Here is a 23122-nt window from a genome sequence, read left to right on the forward strand (position 1 = left end):
TTTAACATCTTCATGATTTATTAAACCTCTGCAGTACAACAGATGTCCTCTCACCTGAGCTGGAGGTGATGGGAGACATTCAGGCTATAAAGAGACAGAGGATGAAAAGATGGCAGAGTCTGAAGAAAGACATGAACACCAAACTACAGCTCCTTATGAACACGCTGGAACAGGACAGCAGGCAACCGGTGCAGTACAAATAACATTTCCTTAATTCTTTCATTTCAACAACAGTAAGATTTTAGGTTTATATGACTTTGAATGTGTGAAATAAACGTCTGGTAAACTTTATCTCCATTTATTTTCACTATTTTAAAAATATTTTGTACTCCTGCAGTTCCTTTAATGATTAATGAAATAATCAAAGTAAACATTTTCCTCTTTTTAGTTTTATTTAAGCTATTGATTATAAGAATCTATAACAGAAAACTTCAACTACATGGTTTGAAATTATATTAGATATAAGAGCACATATCATGCACAATACTATTGCCACTGCTTCATATTTCATGTTAACTTCATTTAAAATTACTTCATATAATAATTAGGCAGTCCTTCCAGAAAAACAGTTTTTTGTGATTGTTGCGGGCAAAAATCCTTGATCTTGCGGCACGTTTTCTTAAAAAATGCAATGGAATATGGGGGAAATGTATGCAATTTTTTTTTTAATTGCAGGAACTTGCAAAAATTGCGGGAACTTGCAAAAACTGCGGGAAATTGCAAAAACTGTTCACGTCACATAATCACATCACTTCATAACGTTCCCATGGCAACAGGGGAGATGGCTGCACTTGTATGAAATAAATGCAAAATTTTTCAACTTTCTGCTAAGATATATGTGATTTTTGCAATGAAAATGCGGGGATTATACAAGCCCCGCATATTTTGCGCACGGAAATCTGCAGTTTATATTGCAAAAGTGTGGCTATTTGAAAAAATGCGGCCCCACATAAATATGTGATCGCATAATCACATATTATAAATATAAATAAAAAATATACCTAAATTAAAAAATTCTTAAATTCATACATGTATGTGTGTATTTATATATACATAATATATGCACACAGTACACACACATATATTATGCAAACACAAACTTTTATTTTGTATGTGATTAATCACGATTAACTCATTTGCGCCAGCCTTTTTTGTGATTTTCACAAAAGTTTCACAAAATGCCTTCCAGAAAATTTTCTTCTAAAAATATATAAACATACAAATATATCAAATGAAAGAACAGACCCTCATCTTTCAAACAACCAATAAACAAACAAACAAACAAACAATCCTATCTATATTTTATTCTCTGCTTATAAACTCTTAAATATGGATTTTTTTTATAAATACAAATTTTTTAGCAAAAAGCTGAAATAATTGCATTTTTGTGAAGCAATTTTGTAAGAGATCAGATTCAGAACGATTATCAAAAAATACACAGAGTTTAAAATTAGCGTTTTGGCTTCAGTTTTTTCATAAATTGTTAAAGTGGATAATCACGGTATTACAGATTAACATGAAAAATCTTTAGAGACACGTTTTTTAATGCAATTTTTTTTTCTTAATTTATGAGATAACTCGTCAATGGCGGGGAAAGAGTTAATCTTTTAACAGCCCTAATAATAATCATTTTTGTTGTTTATTAATGAATACCTTTATTTAAATTGTCAGGTTTACTCCAGAACGGCTCGTGTGAAGGCCACAGCTCCAGTTTATAAGAGAGAAGCTCAAATCGACAAGTCCACCCTGATGTCTCTACACAATGGATTCAGTCAGACAATACAAGACATGACCACTCAGGTATCCATCACCTTATTATAAAACATATAGCTCTGACCTCTTAGCTTATCGCTTGACACCGGTTGGTTGTTGTGCAGTGTAATCAGCATGTAATGTTTGTTTCTGTAGGCGGCAGAGAGAGACGTCATACACATGGAGCAACAGCTTTATACTGCAGTCACAGCTACTTCTTCTTGGGTGGATGATGTGGAGAACACACTGTTTTCTGGACCTGCGTTTCTAACAGAAAACGCAGAGACACAACTGTCTAGCCATGAGGTCTGAATAACTGAAACCCAAGACACAAAGTTCAGCTGAATCCAAATCTATACTTGGATCCTAAAGATGTTTAATTTGACATATTTGTGAAAAAAATGTGACCTTTTTCTTGCCTCACAGACGTTAGGAAAAGAAGTGGCAGAGGTCACCAAAGAGGTCAACCATAGTCAGGGTCTGCTAGGGGGCACTGTAGGTCTGTCTGAAGATGAGCAGGTCGTGATGAAGGACACCCTCGACTGTCTGACCCGCCGGTTGGGAACCCTGGACTCAGCCCTGGAGCGTCGTTGTGATACCATGCGGAGCAAAATGCGCGAGCTCACCGCTTTCCAGGTAGACGCGTTGTTTTTGTTTTTTTGATGGCCTTTAACCTCTATGGTATGACCTCACTTCCTGTTTCCCTTTCAGACGGAGTTGCAGCATTTGTTCACTGCGCTCGGTGAAAGTAAATTCCAGATCGTTCAGAAACTGGCGGGAATTCTTGACCATACGACACCTAAACAACTAGAAGTAATACAATTCAAATCATATTTTGGCCGTTAATCATGTTAATAGTGTCATTTGCTAAGGCAAGCATCACTCCTACTGATGTTCATTTGTTGTAATTTTGTTCTGACAGACTATTGCTGAAGCAGAAGAGACGCTGAAAGACTTTGAGCACAAAATCACAGAGCTGAAAGCCAAAGGGGCGGAGCTACAAACTGACCAATTCTCCACCAATGAGCTGCTGAAGCTGCAGGTACACACGGTTCTTGTCTTGGGGATTGTCTGCATTCATTTTTAAATGTCTCCATTGACTCAAGGGATTGTTTCTTGTACAGGATGCTTATGAGGAGCTAGTGATGGTCGTGGGCTCTCGAAGGAGTGGACTGAACCAGAACATGGCCCTAAAGAATCAGTACGAGAGAGTTCTGCAGGATTTGATCGATCTGGTGGACACCGCCCAGGATAAAATGACCGCCGACCAGAACATTATCGCCAGCTCAGTAGATGATGTGGAAAACCTCCTAGACAAACACAAGGTAAAAGATAAACTGAAGGAGGATTGCTTTTTGGCGAGAAGTGCTGCGTCGCGTTTAGGACAACTGGCAGGTATCGCACACTGGACAAAATCTACTTCCAGATCCAAAATTAGCATTAACAGCCTATGTTAATCGCTAACGATTTGGGACAAATATGATGTTATTTAATGTTAACTCTTTCGCCGACAGCATTTTTTTAAAAAAAGTTGCCACCGAGCGCCAGCATTTTTCATGATTTTCACAAAAGTTTAATGCCTTCCACAATGTTCTTCTTTAATATATAAACATACAATATATCAAGGGAAAGAACAGACCCTCTGCTTTCAAACAAAAAACAAACGTTTTATCCTATCTTCATTAATTCTATTTTAATCACCTCTTAAATATGGATAGGTTTCTTCAAAAATAAAAAATTTTGAGCAAAATGAGATTAATACATTTTTTTGAAGGACTTTTGATAGATCCATTCAGCGCAATCCTCAAAACATACACTTGCCCTGTCCCAAATGGCACACTCCGGACTTGTGGTCCTCCTCAGAGTCCACACTTTGATGACATCATGTAGTGCAGACTTAAGCGACCCTTGATGCGAGTCCACATGGGTGCACCCTGAGTCGTGTTTTGGGACAGACTCGAGCATCACGCCGGAAATAGGAAGAGAAGTTGCCCATCAGTGTGAACTTCTCCCGTTCGTCGTCGGATTGGTCTGATTGCTCTTTCACAAGGACTTCTTGGTTGGTAAAGTGCGCAAAGCCTGCATAAAGGGGGCAAAGGGGGCGCTGATGAGCACACTTCAAAGCATAAAAATGACAGATGGGACACCCTACGGACTCGTAGACTAAGCGAGCACGCGCAATTTAAGGCCACAAGACCAAAAGTCCACATGAAGTGCGCCATTTGGGACAGGGCCACTAAGTTCTTACTCTTACACGTGAGGCATAACTTCCGGGTTGCATAAGTTGCAGAAGCCACCCGGTGGATAATAGTGGTATTGCGGAAAGCTGGAAATACTCGTCATTGGCAGGGAAGCGTTTTCTCATAATTGACGAGTTAACGCTTGGCGGCAAAAGAGTTAATGTTTATGTGAGTGGCTCTGTGGAATAGCAGGAATTTGACCAGCGTCCAGAGCGGATAGCCGTTGACAAATGCGGCGTGATGCCACGCGGCACAGCGCTTCTCACTCAGTGTGCGACCTCCTTAAGGGCGATTCCCATTGTACATCTTTTGCGTGCACAAATACGTTACTTTAAATGTTGTCGCTCAAATAGAGAGCGACGACCACGCGGTGCGACACACTCTTTTTTGCCAGGCACTGCAGCCAGTTAAAAATACTTCAAACATCGAAAGCACGTTGAAAAGATGGAGAGGAAGCGTTTTTTTCCATGCAGTTTTAGACGTAAAAATGAACCACCCCTTAAGCATTCTTGGAAAACTAATTGTATCATATGTCTCCATATGATTCCAGGAGTTTTTCCAGGGCTTGGAGTGGCACATGGTCCTGACTGAGACTTTCTACAAAAAAACAAGTGCCTTTGTTCAGCCACGCGAGCGTCAGACTTTGGAAGAGACGCTAGCTGGAGCTCAGGATGTTCTCAAGCAAGCGCACAAGAGAGGTGTTGAGCTGGAGTATATATTAGAGGTAAGACTGAATATGAGCATCTGACGAATAATGTTTTATATATACGTTTAACTGGATATATAGGGATGTGTGTCACATTTTACACATTTCTTGCAGTGTGACAAATAAATTTTACAAATATAATATATATTATAATATATATGTTTATGTTTGTGTTGGTTTTTCCCAGACGTGGAATCGTCTAGTGTGGGATTATCAGACCCTGTTTCAATTACTGGAGGTTGTGGAGGGCAGTGTGCCAACCGAAGGTCTGGTGGAAGAGACGGAAGATGGACTTAATGAGAGAATCGAGCTTTATCAAGTACGTCATCTCTGGTGTTTCTATATTACACCCTAAAATAGTATTTTAACAACCTTGGAGTAACCCACATGGGTTTAATGGGTTCATTGTGCTGGATAATCTGATTATGCTACTTTTCCATGTTGATTTAATGTACTGTATCTCCACCAAAGGCCCTGAAGGTCAGTCTAACAGAACATCAGCACAAGCTACATCAGGTGCTGGAGGACGGCAAAGAGCTTCTGTCGTATGTGAGCTGTCCCATTCTGGAGAACCAGCTCGCTCTTCTGGGTGAGCATTGGTTGGACAACACCACCAAGGTCAACAAGGAGCTACAGCACCTGGACTCCACACTGAAACACTGGACCAGGTCAGGTGACTTTTAAATATAAGCCTATTGATATATTGGTGATATTTCAGAATATGTGCAGTGACGGATATTCATCGTTTGACGCAGGTATAAACGCGAGTCTGCCGAACTGAGTCGCTGGATGCAAGAAGCTCAGGAACATTTGGATTTCTGGAATACACAATCCATCACTGGTCCACAAGAAATGGACGCTGTTAAAGACCAGCTATCTGCTTTTCTGGTTGGTTAAAATTATGTAACATTGATCAATTTACTCTAATGTTGGTCCTTTATTTAAAAGGTGCATGAACCCTAATCTAGACTCTTGTTCTTCTACAGGAGTTCAGTAAGGAAGTAGAAGCACGCTCCAATCTGAAGACCTCAATACTAAATGAAGGGAACCAGTTGCTCAGACTCAAGAAGATGGACACTGTGTCTCTGAGGTCTGATCTCGCCCGGCTGGACTCCCAGTGGTCTGAACTGCTCGCCCGTATTCCTGTAGTCCAGGAGAAACTACACCAGGTGCTGCCAAGCATTTCTGACTCATCCGTTCCAACAGGTTTATATCTTAAATAGTCTTATGAGATCTATAATGTTTTTTTGCTTTAGTCTCAGATGGATAAGTTGGCATCCAATCATACTATCACTGAACTTGCGAACTGGATTTCACTGATGGAAAGAGTCATTGAGGAAGATGAAGAAAATCTCAAGGGGGCGGTCGGGTCAAAGGTCATCCAGGAGTACCTACAGCGTTACAAGGTAGAATAGAACCACAGTTGAATGCTTCACAACTCTATGAATATTGTTTTGTTAACACTTGACATCTTTTCTGTATGACTTCTGTTTCCTGCAGGGCTTCAGAGTGGACATCAACTGCAAACAGCTGACTGTAGATTTTGTGAATCAGTCAGCGGTGCAGATCGGTGGTCAGGAGGTGGAGAGTAAATGCAGCGATAAGACAGATTTCGCAGAGAAACTGGGAGCCATGAACTGCCGCTGGCAGATCCTTCAGACTCACATCACAGAGAGGGTGAGAATTCAGCTGAGATTAAATATTTGTATTTTTATACTAATTATTATCGTAATAAATGCCCCAAACAGTTTGTTGATGGTCCTTCCGGTCTCTTTTGTGAAGTAAACACGTAATTCATCTACTGGCCTCTAGAGACAGGGAGTCCCCAATAGACCCCCATGTTAAATGGCCAACTTCACAGCAGAAATAAATATGTCTACAACCTGATACAAAAAGTGTTTTTGTGAACTAGTGAATTATATTTATAAATTATTTTAAGCTTTAAAATTCTGCCTAAATAAGGACGTGGCTACTTGAGTGACCGGTGGATTGTTGCTGCTGTCACAACCGTTGAGCTAGGTGGGCGTGGTTTCAGGCACCTCAGCTCCACCCACATTCTGATGTTTTGCTCGTTTACTGTTATCTACGAGTGACACGCTGCCAAGATGGCGACGGCCGCTGTCATAAGCAATTCTGTCCCCGCTTGTAATTCTGCCCCCTTAGGACCCCGACTAGCACTAATGCCTGGTCAAAATGTGTCATCGCGATATCTTGTGGCTAATTGAAGCTGCGTTAGCGGTCTAGCAAGCTAATTACTTTGTAGAAATAGAAGCATACAAATTTTTTTAAATAAAAGCTTACAAAAAATAATAATATAATAAACTAATATTCATGTTACAGACTTGTGAGTAGTTTTGTGTTATCATCTGCTTTACAAAAAACAATAATTTTATTTTTGTAAATTATTAACATACCTTACGAAATGTAGTTTTATAATTGTAAAAGTGTAGTAATCATGTTCTGTATAAGTAATTTATTAACTTTACAGGGTTCAAAAGTGGAAAGGGTACAGTAAATAATATCTAAATATAATTTAAAAGTCATCAATTGTAATTTTAACAACGTTCTTACGACATAACTCATAAAGCCATTTTGTAGGAATTGTAATAAGGCGCTAAAAAGACTACCCATGAGGAGTTTTTTAAGCCAGTGGAATCACGTGGGGTCCTAACGGTACATTCACATGGGACGAAAGCGTTAACGCTTAACGGAAGGCTTGTCTGAAGCGTGGCCAACAGCCAATCACAGTGGCCGCGACACATGCTCCGGTTTTCCATAAACGTAATTGGCTGGCTCTGCCTAGGTTATTTGCACAAGGCGATCTGATTGGCTGGCACACACGTTGCTTGAAAAGTTGAGAAATGTTCAACTTCTGCTGCGAGCTATGGCAGTGACGTGGCGCCGACAGATCCACAATTCAGTTCAGCATGCTTGACGTCACCCATTAAAAGTGAATGGGAAGCGTTAACGCTTACACCCCGTGTGAACGTACCGTAAGGGGGCAAAATTGCCAGGGGGGACAGAATTGCTCATGACACCGGCTCCGCCCACTTGGGCTTTAAAAATGATCTTCAGAAACGTATGGGTGACACTACATACATGTTTTATACAATGGTTGATGCATGTTTTGAATGTTTAAAAATTTACTTTTCTTGACTGTGATTGTGAGGAATAAAGTTTATGAAGCAATATTTTAATTTTAATGGTCCAGTCAAATTCAATGGCTGTAATAAAGTCCCATCCTACAATATTTCTCACTGTTTTGTCAGCATGTATAGGGTTCACAATATTCATGCAATCTTTTTTATGGCTGTATACGGAGTAAATGTCTCTGCTGGCATTGCTTACTTGTTTGTAGTTTGCATCCAATTTTTCACTTTAGGAATTGAAATGCATTAGTGATGTTTCATGTTTTAGTTAATCGATGTATTTCTGCTGTTGGTTCAGGTACAATATCTAGAGGGATTGTTGACAACTTGGTTTGAATATGAAAGTAAAGTGCAGAACCTTCAGGCGTGGCTAAATACTCAGGAGGAAAGACTCAAGAGAAAACACAGGATTGAAAACTTGTCCTCAGTCCAGAATGCACTCAAAGAGTGCCAGGTCAGACCGATCGCTCCAAAACACTCATGAATTATTCAACATAACCTCTGGAGTACAGATATCCTCTTATACACCTTTTATATCTCTCTCGCTCATATCTTCAGGAGATGGAGGCGATGATTAAAGAGAAGGAGAGGGAGTTGGAGCGAGTGGAGGAGCAGGCGTGCGCTCTCGTCCAAAACAAGACGGATGAGGCCTGTGCTGTCGTCATGGAGTCTCTCCAAGCCCTGAATAACACATGGGCAAATCTCGACCACCAGGTATTTACTTGGATAACTATTGTCAGGTTATTTCAACTGTTAAGCCACAGTTTTTGATTAGAATTTTACGTTTTTATCCTTAAAGTGCATTCAAGCTATACATTTGATCTGTGTATGATTCAGACCTATGACCATTTTGCTGACTATAAAACATGAATCATGACAAGTGAATAAAATGCATGTGCGATTGTGCATCATCAGATCGGTCAGCTGAAGATCGGCCTTAAGTCTGTTCAAGAGAAGTGGAGTCAATATAAACAAGCGTCTGAGGAGATCAACGGCCACCTGACCGAGGGGCGTTATTCTGCATCTCGATATCGTCTGCTCACAGGATCTCTGGAGGCTGCACAGCTGCAGGTGCAAAGACTGCAGGTAAAGATTGATCAGCTCGACTGTTACACAAAAGTAATAATCAGTCTGCGGAGGAAGAAATGGATCTGATTGTGTCTTCTGACATCTTTAGGATCTGCAGGAGAAGCTTGAAAAACAAGAGAGCAGTCTGAGAAAGTTTGGAGCTGTTACACATGAACTATTAAAGGAGTGTCACCCTTGTGTTTGTGACTCGCTCAATAACACCCTAAAAGACGTCAACGCCCGGTGAGTGAGACACTGTGCTAGGCTGAGTTCAAGCATACGACTGGAAATAAATCAGAAATAAATTGTCCCGAATATAAGACGACCCCCCTTTTCAATGTGTACCTTTTGGAAAAATGCTTTTTGAAGACCAACTCATTATTTTTTTTAAATTGAAAATACTTTTTGTTAAGTCAAAGTGGACCATTTTGGTTCCTCACATTCTTTAGTATATTTCATATGGCATACAGTACCGTATATAACCTGCAGTCCATCTGGATTTAATAACAGTTAGCTTAGGCTCTTCATCACATTGCGAAAAAACACGTAGCTTATTAATATTTTTTTTTTAGTAGAAGTCTGCCTTAAGCTGCCGTACACATAGAACGCGAAGCATTGCTTTACTCGCTCTAGATTACTCGTGGGATTTAACTTTGTGTCATGCATGAGTTGAATATTTTCAAGCGAATATTGTGTGTCACCCAGTTTGCGCCATTCACATCGCCCGCGCAAGTTTGCGTCTTTGCATCGACACTTTGTATGTATTCTACTCGTGCAAATCATTGGATTCGCATTTGGTGTGTACGCCCCATTACTCTAAACGGCTGTAGTTTATCAGGTTGCTTCAGTTCAGGTGAACTTGTTTATGTGTATTTGGCGCCACCTACCACATTTTTATGGGTGTACAGTATGACTGACATGTAATCGTGTACAGCTTAAATATAAGATGACATCGTTTATTGAGAGGCATTTCTGTGATAAAAATGACATCTTATATTCGGGACAATTGTTTGTTTGCAGCTGTAACTCTTTGTTTATGTGTCGTTCAGCTGGAACAGTCTGCAGGAGGAGATTGTGGAGCGTCTGAAGAGCAGTAAGGGTCTCCTGCAGCTCTGGCAGAGATATAAAGATCTTTATGGACAGTGTGAGAACAGCGTGCAGACCTCGGAGGAGAGAGCAAACCAGCTGCTGAAGCGTGCCCGCAACAAAGACATCACAGAAGAAGAGGTGTCCAACTGGATTCAGGACTGCGCTGTAAGTGAAACTCATCTGTTTTGTGGATGTTTTATGGTGCGTTCATACCAGACGCGAATGAAGCGTTAAGCATGAGTGATTTACATGTTATGTCAATGCAAAGACTCGATAGACATCCTGCAGCACGATTTGCGTGAATGTGGCTGCACAAATAACGCAGGGCGAATTGAGCATTTCAGGCAAATCGCGCAAGTTAAAAAATCAGAACTTTGGTGAATATTCGCGCCGTGATAACCAATCAGGAGCTTGCTCTAATAGTGACGTGATTACGACGTAGCGAGCGGAGGCAGAAATACAAAACAATAATGGAGCACAAAATCATCATCACTGTATGTAGACAATCAATGCAAAGACGCAATAGACATCCTGCAGTGCGATTAGCGTGAATGAGGCGGCGCAAATTGAACGTTTTGGCTAAATCGCGTGTGTTAAAAATCTGAACTGTGCCGAATATTTGCAGTGCGTTAACCAATCAGGAGCTTGATCTAGACGTGATTACGACATAGCAAGCGGAGGCAGAAATATAAAACAACAATGGAGCACAAAATCATCATCACTGTATGTGGACAATCAATGCAAAGACGCAATAGACATCATTCAGCGAGATTAGCGCGAATGAGGTGGCGCAAATGAACGTTTTGGCCGAATCGCGTGTGTTGAAAAATCTGAACTTTGCCGAATATTCGCACTGCGTTAACCAATCACGAGCTTGCTCTAATAGTGACATGATTACGACGTAGCGAGCTGAGGCAGAAATACGAAATAACAATGGAGCACAAAATCATCATCACTGTATGTGGACAATCAATGCAAAGACGCAATAGACATCATTCAGCGAGATTAGCGCGAATGAGGTGGCGCAAATTGAACGTTTTGGCCGAATCGCGTGTGTTGAAAAATCTGAACTTTGCCGAATATTCGCACTGCGTTAACCAATCACGAGCTTGCTCTAATAGTGACATGATTACGACGTAGCGAGCTGAGGCAGAAATACGAAATAACAATGGAGCACAAAATCATCATCACTGTATGTGGACAATCAATGCAAAGACGCAATAGACATCCTGCAGCGCGATTAGCGTGAATGAGGCGGCGCAAATTGAAAGTTTTGGCTGAATCGCGTGTGTTGAAAATCTGAACTGTGCCGAATATTTGCAGTGCGTTAACCAATCAGGAGCTTGATCTAGACGTGATTACGACATAGCAAGCGGAGGCAGAAATATAAAACAACAATGGAGCACAAAATCATCATCACTGTATGTGTACAATCAATGCAAAGACGCAATAGACATCATTCAGCGAGATTAGCGCGAATGAGGTGGCGCAAATTGAACGTTTTGGCCGAATCGCGTGTGTTGAAAAATCTGAACTTTGCCGAATATTCGCACTGCATTAACCAATCACGAGCTTGCTCTAATAGTGACATGATTACGACGTAGCGAGCTGAGGCAGAAATACGAAATAACAATGGAGCACAAAATCATCATCACTGTATGTGGACAATCAATGCAAAGACGCAATAGACATCCTGCAGCGCGATTAGCGTGAATGAGGCGGCGCAAATTGAAAGTTTTGGCTGAATCGCGTGTGTTGAAAATCTGAACTGTGCCGAATATTTGCAGTGCGTTAACCAATCAGGAGCTTGATCTAGACGTGATTATGACATAGCGAGCGGAGGCAGAAATACGAAACAACAAGGAGGACAAAATCATTGTCACTGAATGTGGACAATCAATGCAATGAAGCGTGAGACATCCTGCAGCGTGATTCATGCAGATGAGACGGCGCGAATTGAACATTTCAGACGAATTGCTTGTGTTGAAAAATCTTAACTTTGGCGGATATTTGCCCCACGTTAACCAATCAGGAGCTTGATCTAGTAGTGACGTGATTAGCGTAGCGAGCGGTGGCAGAAATACGAAACAACAATGGAGGACTAAATTGTTATATCCAAAATATAGGCATATTGAGCCTAAAAGCTAGCTAAAGCTGGCAAATTGAGCGTATTCGCGTCTGAATTTCACGCGCGAATGAAGTAAGTTCAATAAATAATGTTCAAGCATCCAACTACGCGCAAAAAGCGCAATTTATTTGCTTTATTTGCGTCTGGTATGAACGCACAGTACCAACGGCATGGCTGTTGTGAAATCTTTAATCCAGAAGAGGCTACAATTTATTTAACATAACATGTATTTGGAAGATGCTTTTATTCAAAGCAACTCACAAGGTATGCATACTGTATACGCGACCCTTATCCTTATGTGTTTCATCAGGAGCTGCTGAGATCTCAAGCTCCAGTTCAGACATCTCTACAGGTCTTGCTGGAGCTGGGAGAGCAACTCAAACAGCAGGTGGACACGTCAGCCGCAGCCGGCATCCAGTCTGATCATCTGTCGCTCGCCCAACGCCTGAGCGCTGTGGAGCAGAGTCTGAGCCGACAGCAGGCCACGCTACAGGTGAGAGATGATGATCAGATCTGTGTGGTTATCTGTTTTAGTGTCTGGTACTGATGTCTTTTACTCGCCCAGGCTGGAGTTCGAGATTATGAGACGTTTAATGAGCAACTGGACTCTCTGTCTCGCTGGATTGTGGAGGCCGAAGAGGTTCTGGAAAGTCAAGATCCCAACGGTTCAACGGACCAGTCGTTGATCAGAGATCGCATGGAGGAACTGAAGGTAAAATCCACACTCTCAAATAAACCAAAGGAGTCTCATTAGAGATGCTGTTTTGATTCTCTTGTTAATGTGACATCACACTGATAAAGCTCTGCCCAGAGCCACAGACTGACTGGTTAAATTTACCTAAAAGCTTTATTAAATGTGTTTGTAGCACATTCTAGTGCTCATGCATCTAAATATACTATTGTCTTAGACTGTATTGACAGAAATCAGATCTATTTTTAACCAAAAGCGTCACTGTCTGTTGGTAAGGGAGTGAGGGGTTGTAGCTCATTTGCATTTAAAGGTACACACATAAAAACAGCGTATAATATGTGCCCTTTAAATGGTGTTTTTTGTTTCTCTCATTCAGAAACAAATGCTGAAGTTTAGCGGTATGGCTCCTGATCTGGAGCGCTTGAATGAACTTGGTTACAGACTTCCTCTCAATGATTCTGAGATCAAACGCATGCAGAACCTGAACAGAAACTGGTCTAACACCTCATCTCAAACCACAGAAAGATTCAGGTTTGCCTGAACATAAATATTAAATATGTCATTCTTATAATCATATTCTGCATGCTTGATTCTTTGATCCTTACGGAGTTTGCTTTGTAGTTTGTTGTCTGAGGCTGTAAATTGTTTCTTTAGCAAACTCCAGGCCTTGCTACTCCAGCAGCAGACCTTTCTGGAGAAGTGCGAGACCTGGATGGAGTTCCTGGTGCAGACGGAGGAGAAACTGGCCGTGGAGATTTCCGGAAACTTCCAGAGCCTTTTGGAACAGCAGAGGACTCATGAGGTGAGCACAAGAGCCGGATGGATCGATAAGCTTGTAGTCTACAGTGTTTTCCTCTTGGAGACCAAAGAGTAACAGACTTTACATCTGTTTTGTTGTAGCTGTTTCAGGCAGAGATGTTCAGCAGACAGCAGATCCTTCATTCAATTATCAGTGATGGACAGCGTATGCTGGAGCAGGGAGAGGTGGACGACAGGTGAGGAACATCTCGGACCAGTGGTGCAGATTCACTTTGATTTCTATAGTGGTTTTCATTTCAAAGCCGCTTCACAGAAAGCATTTTAACAACGGGCAAAAACAAGATGATTATAGATAAAACAGGGCAATTATTTAAAAAACAGGAAGATTACATTAAATAGGAGACAAACAGAAAATTTGTTCAACTAAATAAACATGTATTGTGCAGAATATTTATGAATATACCCTTTAAATCTCTATATACAACAAAGTCATTTTAACTCCTTCCCCACCAATGACGAGTTATCACGTCAATTAAGGAAAAAACTATTACTTGCCAATGACGCTTTCCTGACGAGTTTTTACGTTAATCTGTAATTCCGCTATTATACACTAGATGGCGGACTTACCCAATTGATAAAAAAGTGAAGCAAAAACTAATTTAATTAATTTTGAACGTGTATGTTTTGATCATCATTCTGAATCTGATCTCTAACAAAATTATTTTACAAAAATGCAATTATTTCAGCTTTTTGCTCAAAATTTTGTATTTTTGAAGAAACCTGCCCATATTTGAGAGGTTATTAAAAAAGAACAGATAAAGATAGAATGAAACTGGGGGTCTGGTCTTTCATTTGATATATTTGTATGGTTATATATTTCTAGAAAAAAAATCCTGAAAGGCATTTTGTGAAACTTTTCTTAAAAAGGCTGGCAGGGAATGAGTTAGGGAAGTTGCGTTACTTCGCCGCCATATTTGCACCGCCTTTAGGTCTTATTAAGAACAAGACAAACAAGACCTGTCGATTCTGCACATGTGCAAAGTTCCTCTCCCAGAGGATTTCGATGGACGATTGGCTCTTTTTACTGGGAGGTGGGACTAGAGCGGCCATTCTGACCTTTGCGATCTCCCCCATTCATACAGTATCAATACCAGTGTCCCATCTTGTTAATATTAAATATGTTTGGCTACAGCTCCTTGCTCCCTTACTAAAAGAGAGAGTGAGGGCTTTCAGTAAAAATAGATCTGATTCCTGTGCAAACAGTCTGAGACAATAGTATATTTAGCTGCATTAGTGCTACAATGTGCTAACAAACACATTTAGAAAAGCTTTTGGGTAAAATTAACCAGTCAGTCAGTCGCTGTGCTTTATCAGTGTGACATCACATTAACAAGAGAATCAAAACAGCATCTCTGATGAGATCGCTTTGGTTTAGTGGGGATTAAAAAAGGAGGAGTGGGTGGATTTGTTTCATTGTAGGGTTGTTGTGTTCACACACTGCCAAACTGCCAAATCCAAACACTTTGTAAAGGTGGATTTTGCATAATATGTGCCCTTTAAAGTACCCTGAAAAAAACAGATGTATTGCGGATCTGTCACTTCACCACATGTTTTTGGATAGGACTTTGAATTGAAAAGATCATTGATTTTATATGCATTCATAGCAATACAAAGTGTGTATTGGAATATATCAGTAGATCAACCAGTTCTCACATCTCCGCTTTTCTTAATTCATGTGTATTTTTAGAGATGAGTTCAGGATGAAGTTGTCTCTGCTCAGTAACCAGTGGCAGGGTGTGGTGAGACGCGCTCAACAGCGGAAGGGAATTATAGACGGTCTCCTGCGTCAGTGGCAACGTTACAGAGAGATGGTGGAGAAGCTCAGAAAGTGGCTGGTTGAGGTTTCTCATCAGGCCGAGACTTGGCGAACAGGAGCGCCTGTTCCTCTGCAGCAGGCCCGAGCAATGCTGGACGCTGTACAGGTAAGACATTTTAACTTCTGCATTTCACGGGTTGATGTGATTATATGCCTGTGTTGATGTTGTTGATGTTCCTGTAGCTGAGAGAGAAGGTTCTGCTGAGACAGCAGGGCAGTTATATCCTAACGGTGGAGGCAGGGAGACAGCTGCTCCTGTCTGCAGACTCACGGGCCGAAGCCTCCTTGCAGGAGGAGCTGATGAACATACAAGAGCGCTGGAGACTCGCTAACACCCGTCTGGAGGAGCAGAAGAAAGAGCTGTCTGTCCTTCTCAGGGTAACACAAAACTATTCCCACCTTCACTTTGTTCTGTGAGGTCTAAAGTTGGAAAGGTCGATTTGTTTTAGTGATTCGATTCCTTTCAACAGTTCTTTGTACCTTTGTAAATATTAAAGGTGCACTGTGTAACTTTTAGGAGGATCTCTTGACAGAAATGCAATATAATCTACATAACTATATTATCTGTTGTGTATAAAGACCTTACATAATGAACTCTATTGTTTTAGTAGAATGACACATTTTTATCTACATACACCGCAGGTCCCCTTATATGGAAGTCGCCATTTTGCACCTTTTTGTTTCTACAGTAGCCCTAAATGGACAAACTGCTCTACAGAGTGTGTTTTGTCACTTCATTGTCTCAAATCGTCGCTATCGTAGCTTCTCTATGCATTTTGAAAGGGAGGGGTGAGCTGTGGACTGAGCATTGGTTGCAGTTTGCAATCTTACCACTAGATGCCGCTAAAATCTACACACAGCACCTTTAAGTTATGTTACAGTTACAATATTTCAGCCAAACCCCTTTACGTAAATTATTTACGTGAAGTTAAAATTTCAATAACTTAATAGCACATTTGCATGTTTAACTTAAAAAATGTATTTTTCATCCGTTTTAAAGTTTTTATCAGTGATATTTTAAATAGTTACTGTTATTATTACCTGTTATTGGACCTTCATCTGGTATTTTTTTATTGGTAACATAAAACGTATCTGTCCATTTTGCATGAGTTCTCAGTTTTCAGATTTTTATTTATTTAAAATGATTTATTTACGTTTTATGATTTAATTGTTATATATTATTTTTACTAAACATGACCCTGACATTTTCACAGAAATAGTTTTTAACTTGGACCTCTATTAGGTGTGCATTTGTTAGATTTTATGTGAATTCATGTATTCCAGTTTGATGTTTGTTTTAGAAAAATCTAATTTTTCATTTTTAGTTGCTTACAATCTGTATGCTTATAGGCAACATTTCAAACATATCACCCTAAAGTTTTACTCTTAAACAAACCCCCTCACTTGTAATCCAGTGATTCCCGAACACTTTAGGAATCATTTCAATTGAATCATTGAAAAGAATCAATTCAATATAAGTACAATAGGGTGATTTCAGATAAAGTAAGAAATCACACAGGTGGATTGATGTCTGTTTGCAGGACTGGGAGAGATGTGAGAAGGGGATCGGAGGATCTCTGGAGAAACTGAGAGCTTTTAAACGTCAACTCTCTCAACCGCTGCCAGATCACCATGAGGAGCTTCAGTCTGAACAGATGCGATGCAAGGTATCTGTGTTTATCACTTGTGCACACCTCAATTTCAAGTTCAAGTCTTTTTTTGTTTTGTTTTGTGGGACTTTTGATCTACACTGTAAAAAATGTTTGTTGTTTTAACTTTACTCATTTCCCGCCAGCCTTTTTTTTTAAGTTGTGATTTTCACATAAGTTTCATAAAATGCCTTCCAGAAAAATTTTCTTCTATAAATATATAAACATTCAAATATATCGGGGGGAAAATGTTTTATCCTGACTTGAGTAAAAAGTATAAATAATAACATTTAAAATAAATAACATTAAAAAATAATTGCATTTTTGTAAAGGAATTTTGTTAGAGATCAGATTCGGAACAAAGATCAAACAAATACAGAGTTAAAAATTAATTAAATTAGTTTTTGCTTTGTTTTTTATAAATTGGGTAAGAGCACCATCTAGTGAATAATAGGAGAATTACTGATTACCGTAAAAACTTGTTAGGAAAGCGTTAAGTGAAATGTTGTCTCTTAATTGACGAGATAACTCATCAATGGCGGGGAAAGAGTTAAGCATTTAAATTTTGAGTTAATACAACTTAAAAATATTAGTTTAACATTTTTACACCACCTTTTTGAATTAACTAATATTTTTGAAACTGAAAATTTTAAGGCAGCATGAACACTTAACTCTTTCCTTGCCAGCGGTTTTTTTTTTTTAAGTTGTCAGGCAGCGCCAGCATTTTTCATGATTTTTACAAAAGTTTAACCCCTTCCAGAAAATGTTCTTCTTTAAATATATAAACATACAATAAATCAAATGAAAGAACAGATCCTCTGCTTTTAATCAAAGAAAAAAAAACGTTTCATCATACCTTGATTAGTTCTTTTTTATCACCTCTCAAATATGGTTTGGTTTTTTCAAAAACACCAAATTTTTAGCAAAAAGCTGAAATAATTGCATTTTTGTAAAAGAATTGTGTTAGAGATCAGATTCAGAACGAAGATCAAAACATATACAGAGTTTAAAATTTTGTTAAATTAGTTTTTGCTTTGTTTTTTATAAATTAGGTAAGACCACCATCTAATGGATAATAGCAAAATTACAGATTACTGTAAAAACTCGTCAGGAAAGCGTTAATGGCAGTCAAATGTTTTCTCTTAATTGACGAGATAACTCATCAATGGCGGGGAAAGAGTTAATATTTTAAGATGAAGCAACAAATATTTTTTACAGTGTATTGGTGTTTGATTGGAATATAAGGGGTAGACTGTTATAATATTGCCTAATATAACTGGTCTTGGTTATATCAGTAGAAAAGTTGTTACAGAAAGTTACTATGATTAACTTTGATTAAAGCTTACAAAAACATTTTTAAAACTTAATCTAGCACATCTAAATCATTAGTTAGTGACTCTGTCATTTGAATCGAGTGTGTCAGACATCCTAAATGTGTACAGGGTCAAGATTTGGAGAAATGTATAAAGTTATTAGGTCAATTCTGATTTCATTGTAATTTTAAAGGAAAAAAATATGCATTTCATTAGATTGTTAGACATTGTCTTGGCTAAAACTGAAAGTGTTTATAATATCTATACCCATGTTGTTCAGGACCTGGAGAGCATGTTTGATGGATGGAAGGAAGATCTTACTCACCTGACGGTGTTGAGAGAGTCTCTGTCGAGTTACATCAGTCCTGAGGATCTGTGTGTACTGCAGGAGCGAATTGAGCTCTTACATCGACAGTGGGAGGAGATCTGTCATCAGGTACATCACAAACACATCGCCTGATGCACCGTATGGTCCACTTTCCTCCTCATATGGCACTGCCAACATTTCATATGTATTAGGTGACGTCTGCTGGTCTTTATACTGGCTTTCTGTAGGTGGCAGTGTTTTTATCATGATGGCCAAAATGTTGATGCTGTTGATAGTGTTGTTCAAGGGCACGTTTAAGTAAAAAAACTAAGTGGAGGTTTACTGTTCCACAGTCAGATATGTCTTAAATGGCTGTCTGTAAACGGCAGTGGTATAGTTTGTCTTTATGCTGTTTTTGTAAACTTAAAATAATCTCTGAAGATGAAACTAAAGTGCTGAGCGAGAGGGTTGTTTTGCGCATGTTTGTGGCATCCGTTGAGCGAGTAGATAAACCACAGGATGTGAATGCACATTTGGTGTCTCAGTTGACAGATTTCACTGCTCATGTTCTGGGTGTTAAGACGTCTTATGCTGTATTTTAAATGATCCTCTTGTAAGTATGAAATGCATTTCATTTTAATTATGCCATCTTACAAAAGAGCCGTTTGTGCTATCGCTGAATGCATTTTATTTATTCAAACAGTGTCGTATTTTTATTTAAATGTAGTTGCAATACTCAGACTTCTTCACGGTTACTTTATTACATATTAAATGTCTGTGTGTTTGTGCAGTTGTGTCTGCGCAGGCAGCAGGTGAGCGAGAAGCTGAATGAATGGGCGATCTTCAATGGCAAATATAAGGAGCTGTGCGATTGGTTGACTCGCATGGAAAGTAAAGTTTCCAAAAATGGAGACGTCAGCATAGAAGAGATGATTGAGAAACTGAGAAAGGTAACTTCATAAACTTTCCTCAATGCTGTTTTAAGTGTGTATTCATTGCATTCAAGCACTTTATCTGATGATAGACAAACGTGAAGAAAATCTGAAAAAAACATTTTTGTTATTGATGAAAGTGCTGAGCAATATGATTTAACCACAAGCTTTACTACTGCAAAGTAACTGTGCTGTTTGATGGACATTTGAAAAAGAAAATTTGGGATATTTCTGATATCTGTACTCTATTATTTTCTTCACATCAGGATTATCAGGAGGAGGTTACAGCTGCAGAGGAGAACAAATATGAGCTCCAGGAGCTCGGGGAGCGTTTAGCTCGAGCGAGCCATGAAAGCAAAGCCTCCGACATCGAACACAAACTTGGCAAAGTCAATGAGCGCTGGCAGCACCTGCTGGACCTCATAGGAGCCAGGTACCAGTGGTTCACGTCATTATGATAATACATAAAATAATAAAGTGACCAGATTTTTTAAATGACAAGCGGGGACATGTCCTAGTTCAATGCTTTAAATATCATTGAAATCTTATTCGTTATTATCTATAAATTAAAAAATGGGGAAAAAACCTTTTTTAATGTTTTTGTCTTTTTATTGTTGTGGGTTTATGGAGAACCGAACACCAAAAAACGGGACTGTCCTCGGAAGATAGGGACATGGGGACATTATTTTTTGTGTGGTATGGTAACTGGAAATTGAAAGGTTGCAGGTTCAAGTCTGTGGGATAGAGGTTTATTTATCTTTAATTGTATATTTAATTGTAAGTTTTATGTTTTTGTGTATTTCAAATGTATAATTTTGTGAAAGTTTCATAAAACGATATTTAAATATTAAAGGTTGCAGCCAGGTTTGATTCCCACAGCTATCGCTGTTGTGCTCTTCAGCAAAATAGTTAACATTATAAGTGATATTTACATTTCAGCGTAAATACAAGGCATGTCCAACACATGCCGATGATTTCCACCGAAGATACTTTTTTACTTGTATTTATATTTAACACATATTTCATAAATGTGACCCTGGACCACAAATCCAGTTATAAGGGTCAATTTTTTTTATTGAAATGTATACATCATCTGAAAGCTGAATAAATAAGATAAGACAATATTTGGCCGAGATATTAGAAAATCTGGAATCTGAGGCTGCCAAAAATCGGAATAGTGAGAAAATAACCCTCAAAGTTGGCCGGATAAAGTCCTTAGCAACACATATTACTAATGATTAATAAATTTTTTGGTCTTTATTTAATATCCTAATGATTTTTGGCATTAAAAATAGGGCTGTCAAAAGATTAATCGCATCCAAAATGAAAGTTTGTGTTTACATAACATGTATGTTAATATTATGTATATATAAATATACACACATTCATGTGAATATTTAAGAAATGTATATACTGTATATAATTTATATTATATATAAATATAAATCTTTTATATATAAATATAACCAATTTTTCTTAAATATATACATGATTGTGTGTGTTTTTATGGATAAATAATTATACACACTACACACACATTATGTTATGTAAACACAAACTTTTATTTTGGATGCGAATAATCTTTTGACAGCCCTAATTACATTTTTTTAATTTTGATCCATAAGATGTACTGTTGGTTATTGCTACAAATGAAGAGTTTGGTTCCAAAATGCAATAAATCTATTTTGACAAATTTCGGTAAAAACGTGTTTTCTATACCAAGTGACAAGATGAAAACCACTATTTTCTGTTACAAACTTTCACATAGCATCTTTAGGTTATAAAAACATTAAAAATTCAAATCCATAACTTGATTTTCAAAGATTTATTATAAAAACAAATTATTTTTTCCACAAAATGCAATTAATCCATGACGGGTTTTTTTCAAAATTCTATAAATCTTTTCAATCAATGTATAAATGTGCATTCATTTTTGCCATTTTATATTCATTTAATTGAACAGTTGTACACAATGATGTAAAAATAAACATTAATGGCATTAATCAAAACACTTACTTTGTCATATCAGGAACACTGTCATTGCTGCGCGGTTATACTTGACGTCGTCGCTTAACATTTTTCACAGCGATCAGCTGTGATTCTCGTTGACTTTGAGTAAAATTATGGAAAGTTTTTCATAAGATCCCCTGGGGTCATGCTGTCGGGAGAACAAGCGATCGTCTCCCGAGTGCCTCTCGCGTAAATTATTAGATGTTGATGGCTTACGTTTCTTTCCCGTCACAGAAAGCCACCACAGGTTTATCAATGCTATTAAAGTATTATTTTGTTTTTGTTTGTTTGTTGATCACGAAGTACAAAGTAGATGAGGAAAATTAGGATTCAGTGTGTATTTAATGCGCTGCCATTGTTTGTTTACATTGCATGGAATGGTGCGCTGTAATATCTGGAGTGGATTTATTGCATTCTGTAAAGAAGGTTGAGTGGCGTTTATTGCGTTTGGGGAAAAAAGGGAGAAAAGATGACAGAATAACAGCGGATATTGGATTTTGCGTAAAATTTAAAATTTACTTTTAAATACTGACCTGATACAATACTGATTTTGGCAGTAACTCATTTTTTTCAAAACAAACTCTTCAAATATACCCGTGCCACTAAGGACTGGTTTTGTGGTCCAGGGTCGCAAATGGTGATGTTTTGCATTCAAAATATTGCTCTTTGTCCAACATCATAGAAGGAATATAGGAAAGAAATATAGGGTGGGACTAGCTATTTGCCACTAACTTCACTTTAAAAAATGTAAAAAGTCTCTTTAAATAAAATCACCGGCCAAATGACTTCTTTTCTCATTAGGGTGAAGAAGCTTCGGGAGACTCTGGTCGCCGTACAACAGCTGGATAAGAACATGAGTAACCTGCGCTCCTGGCTCACCCACATCGAGACCGAGCTGTCCCGCCCCATCATCTATGACACCTGTGACTACCAGGAGATCCAGAGAAAACTGGACCTGCAGCAGGTACACATTCATACATAGGAGAATAAACCACTATGTATTTGACTTGGATAAATAATGAAGTCTGATCTATATCTGGGTCAGTGACAAAAATGGTTTGCCAAGCTGAGAAATTCCATTTTTTTTAAACTTGTTTTAAAAGCATGCATCAGGTTTAATTCAATGCACAGTGTATTTATGTTAATTTTAATTTTAATTTTTATGAAAGTTAAGACTGAATGGACCTTGAAATGTCAAATTGTGTTACCGCCAATTGTGCCAAATAATGAGAAATATTAAATATTTTATACATCTTGATGGCATGTAAGCTTAATAAAAAAATCATTTTAAAATATAATTTTATAAGTTATTTCTAAATGTAAATTTTAATGCAGAATATTTGTCCAGACATATGCTTAAAACAGCTCTGTTTTATAAATAATCTTTATTTTAAAATAAAATTATGTAAAAATGTATGTAAAAAGTCATTACACTAAACTAGATGATTATATT

General features: G+C 38.5%; 1 protein-coding gene across 5 annotated transcripts in view; it reads left to right on the forward strand.

The window, feature by feature from the left end:
- Positions 1 to 23122, forward strand: part of syne1b (spectrin repeat containing, nuclear envelope 1b) — a 119283-nt gene that overhangs the window by 79885 nt on the left and 16276 nt on the right. For 4 of the 5 annotated variants that reach the window (XM_065254156.2, XM_065254128.1, XM_065254133.1 and 1 more), the window contains 31 exons: positions 35 to 188; positions 1672 to 1800; positions 1909 to 2058; positions 2179 to 2388; positions 2464 to 2565; positions 2675 to 2794; positions 2877 to 3077; positions 4543 to 4716; positions 4886 to 5017; positions 5170 to 5366; positions 5454 to 5586; positions 5685 to 5867; positions 5955 to 6104; positions 6199 to 6375; positions 8146 to 8301; positions 8406 to 8561; positions 8763 to 8933; positions 9025 to 9158; positions 9965 to 10169; positions 12443 to 12625; positions 12698 to 12844; positions 13200 to 13354; positions 13478 to 13625; positions 13724 to 13818; positions 15330 to 15564; positions 15642 to 15836; positions 17000 to 17125; positions 18701 to 18856; positions 19519 to 19677; positions 19926 to 20092; positions 22471 to 22633. In XM_065254156.2, coding sequence (XP_065110228.1) covers positions 35 to 188; positions 1672 to 1800; positions 1909 to 2058; positions 2179 to 2388; positions 2464 to 2565; positions 2675 to 2794; positions 2877 to 3077; positions 4543 to 4716; positions 4886 to 5017; positions 5170 to 5366; positions 5454 to 5586; positions 5685 to 5867; positions 5955 to 6104; positions 6199 to 6375; positions 8146 to 8301; positions 8406 to 8561; positions 8763 to 8933; positions 9025 to 9158; positions 9965 to 10169; positions 12443 to 12625; positions 12698 to 12844; positions 13200 to 13354; positions 13478 to 13625; positions 13724 to 13818; positions 15330 to 15564; positions 15642 to 15836; positions 17000 to 17125; positions 18701 to 18856; positions 19519 to 19677; positions 19926 to 20092; positions 22471 to 22633 — 4963 coding nt within the window. Of the gene's footprint in view, positions 1 to 34; positions 189 to 1671; positions 1801 to 1908; positions 2059 to 2178; positions 2389 to 2463; positions 2566 to 2674; positions 2795 to 2876; positions 3078 to 4542; positions 4717 to 4885; positions 5018 to 5169; positions 5367 to 5453; positions 5587 to 5684; positions 5868 to 5954; positions 6105 to 6198; positions 6376 to 8145; positions 8302 to 8405; positions 8562 to 8762; positions 8934 to 9024; positions 9159 to 9964; positions 10170 to 12442; positions 12626 to 12697; positions 12845 to 13199; positions 13355 to 13477; positions 13626 to 13723; positions 13819 to 15329; positions 15565 to 15641; positions 15837 to 16999; positions 17126 to 18700; positions 18857 to 19208; positions 19341 to 19518; positions 19678 to 19925; positions 20093 to 22470; positions 22634 to 23122 lie in introns of those variants that run through there. The other variant, XM_065254148.1, reaches the window with a different exon arrangement.

The sequence above is a fragment of the Paramisgurnus dabryanus genome, chromosome 17 (assembly GCF_030506205.2).
Source record: "Paramisgurnus dabryanus chromosome 17, PD_genome_1.1, whole genome shotgun sequence".
In the NCBI taxonomy this organism is placed as follows: Eukaryota; Metazoa; Chordata; class Actinopteri; order Cypriniformes; family Cobitidae; genus Paramisgurnus; species Paramisgurnus dabryanus.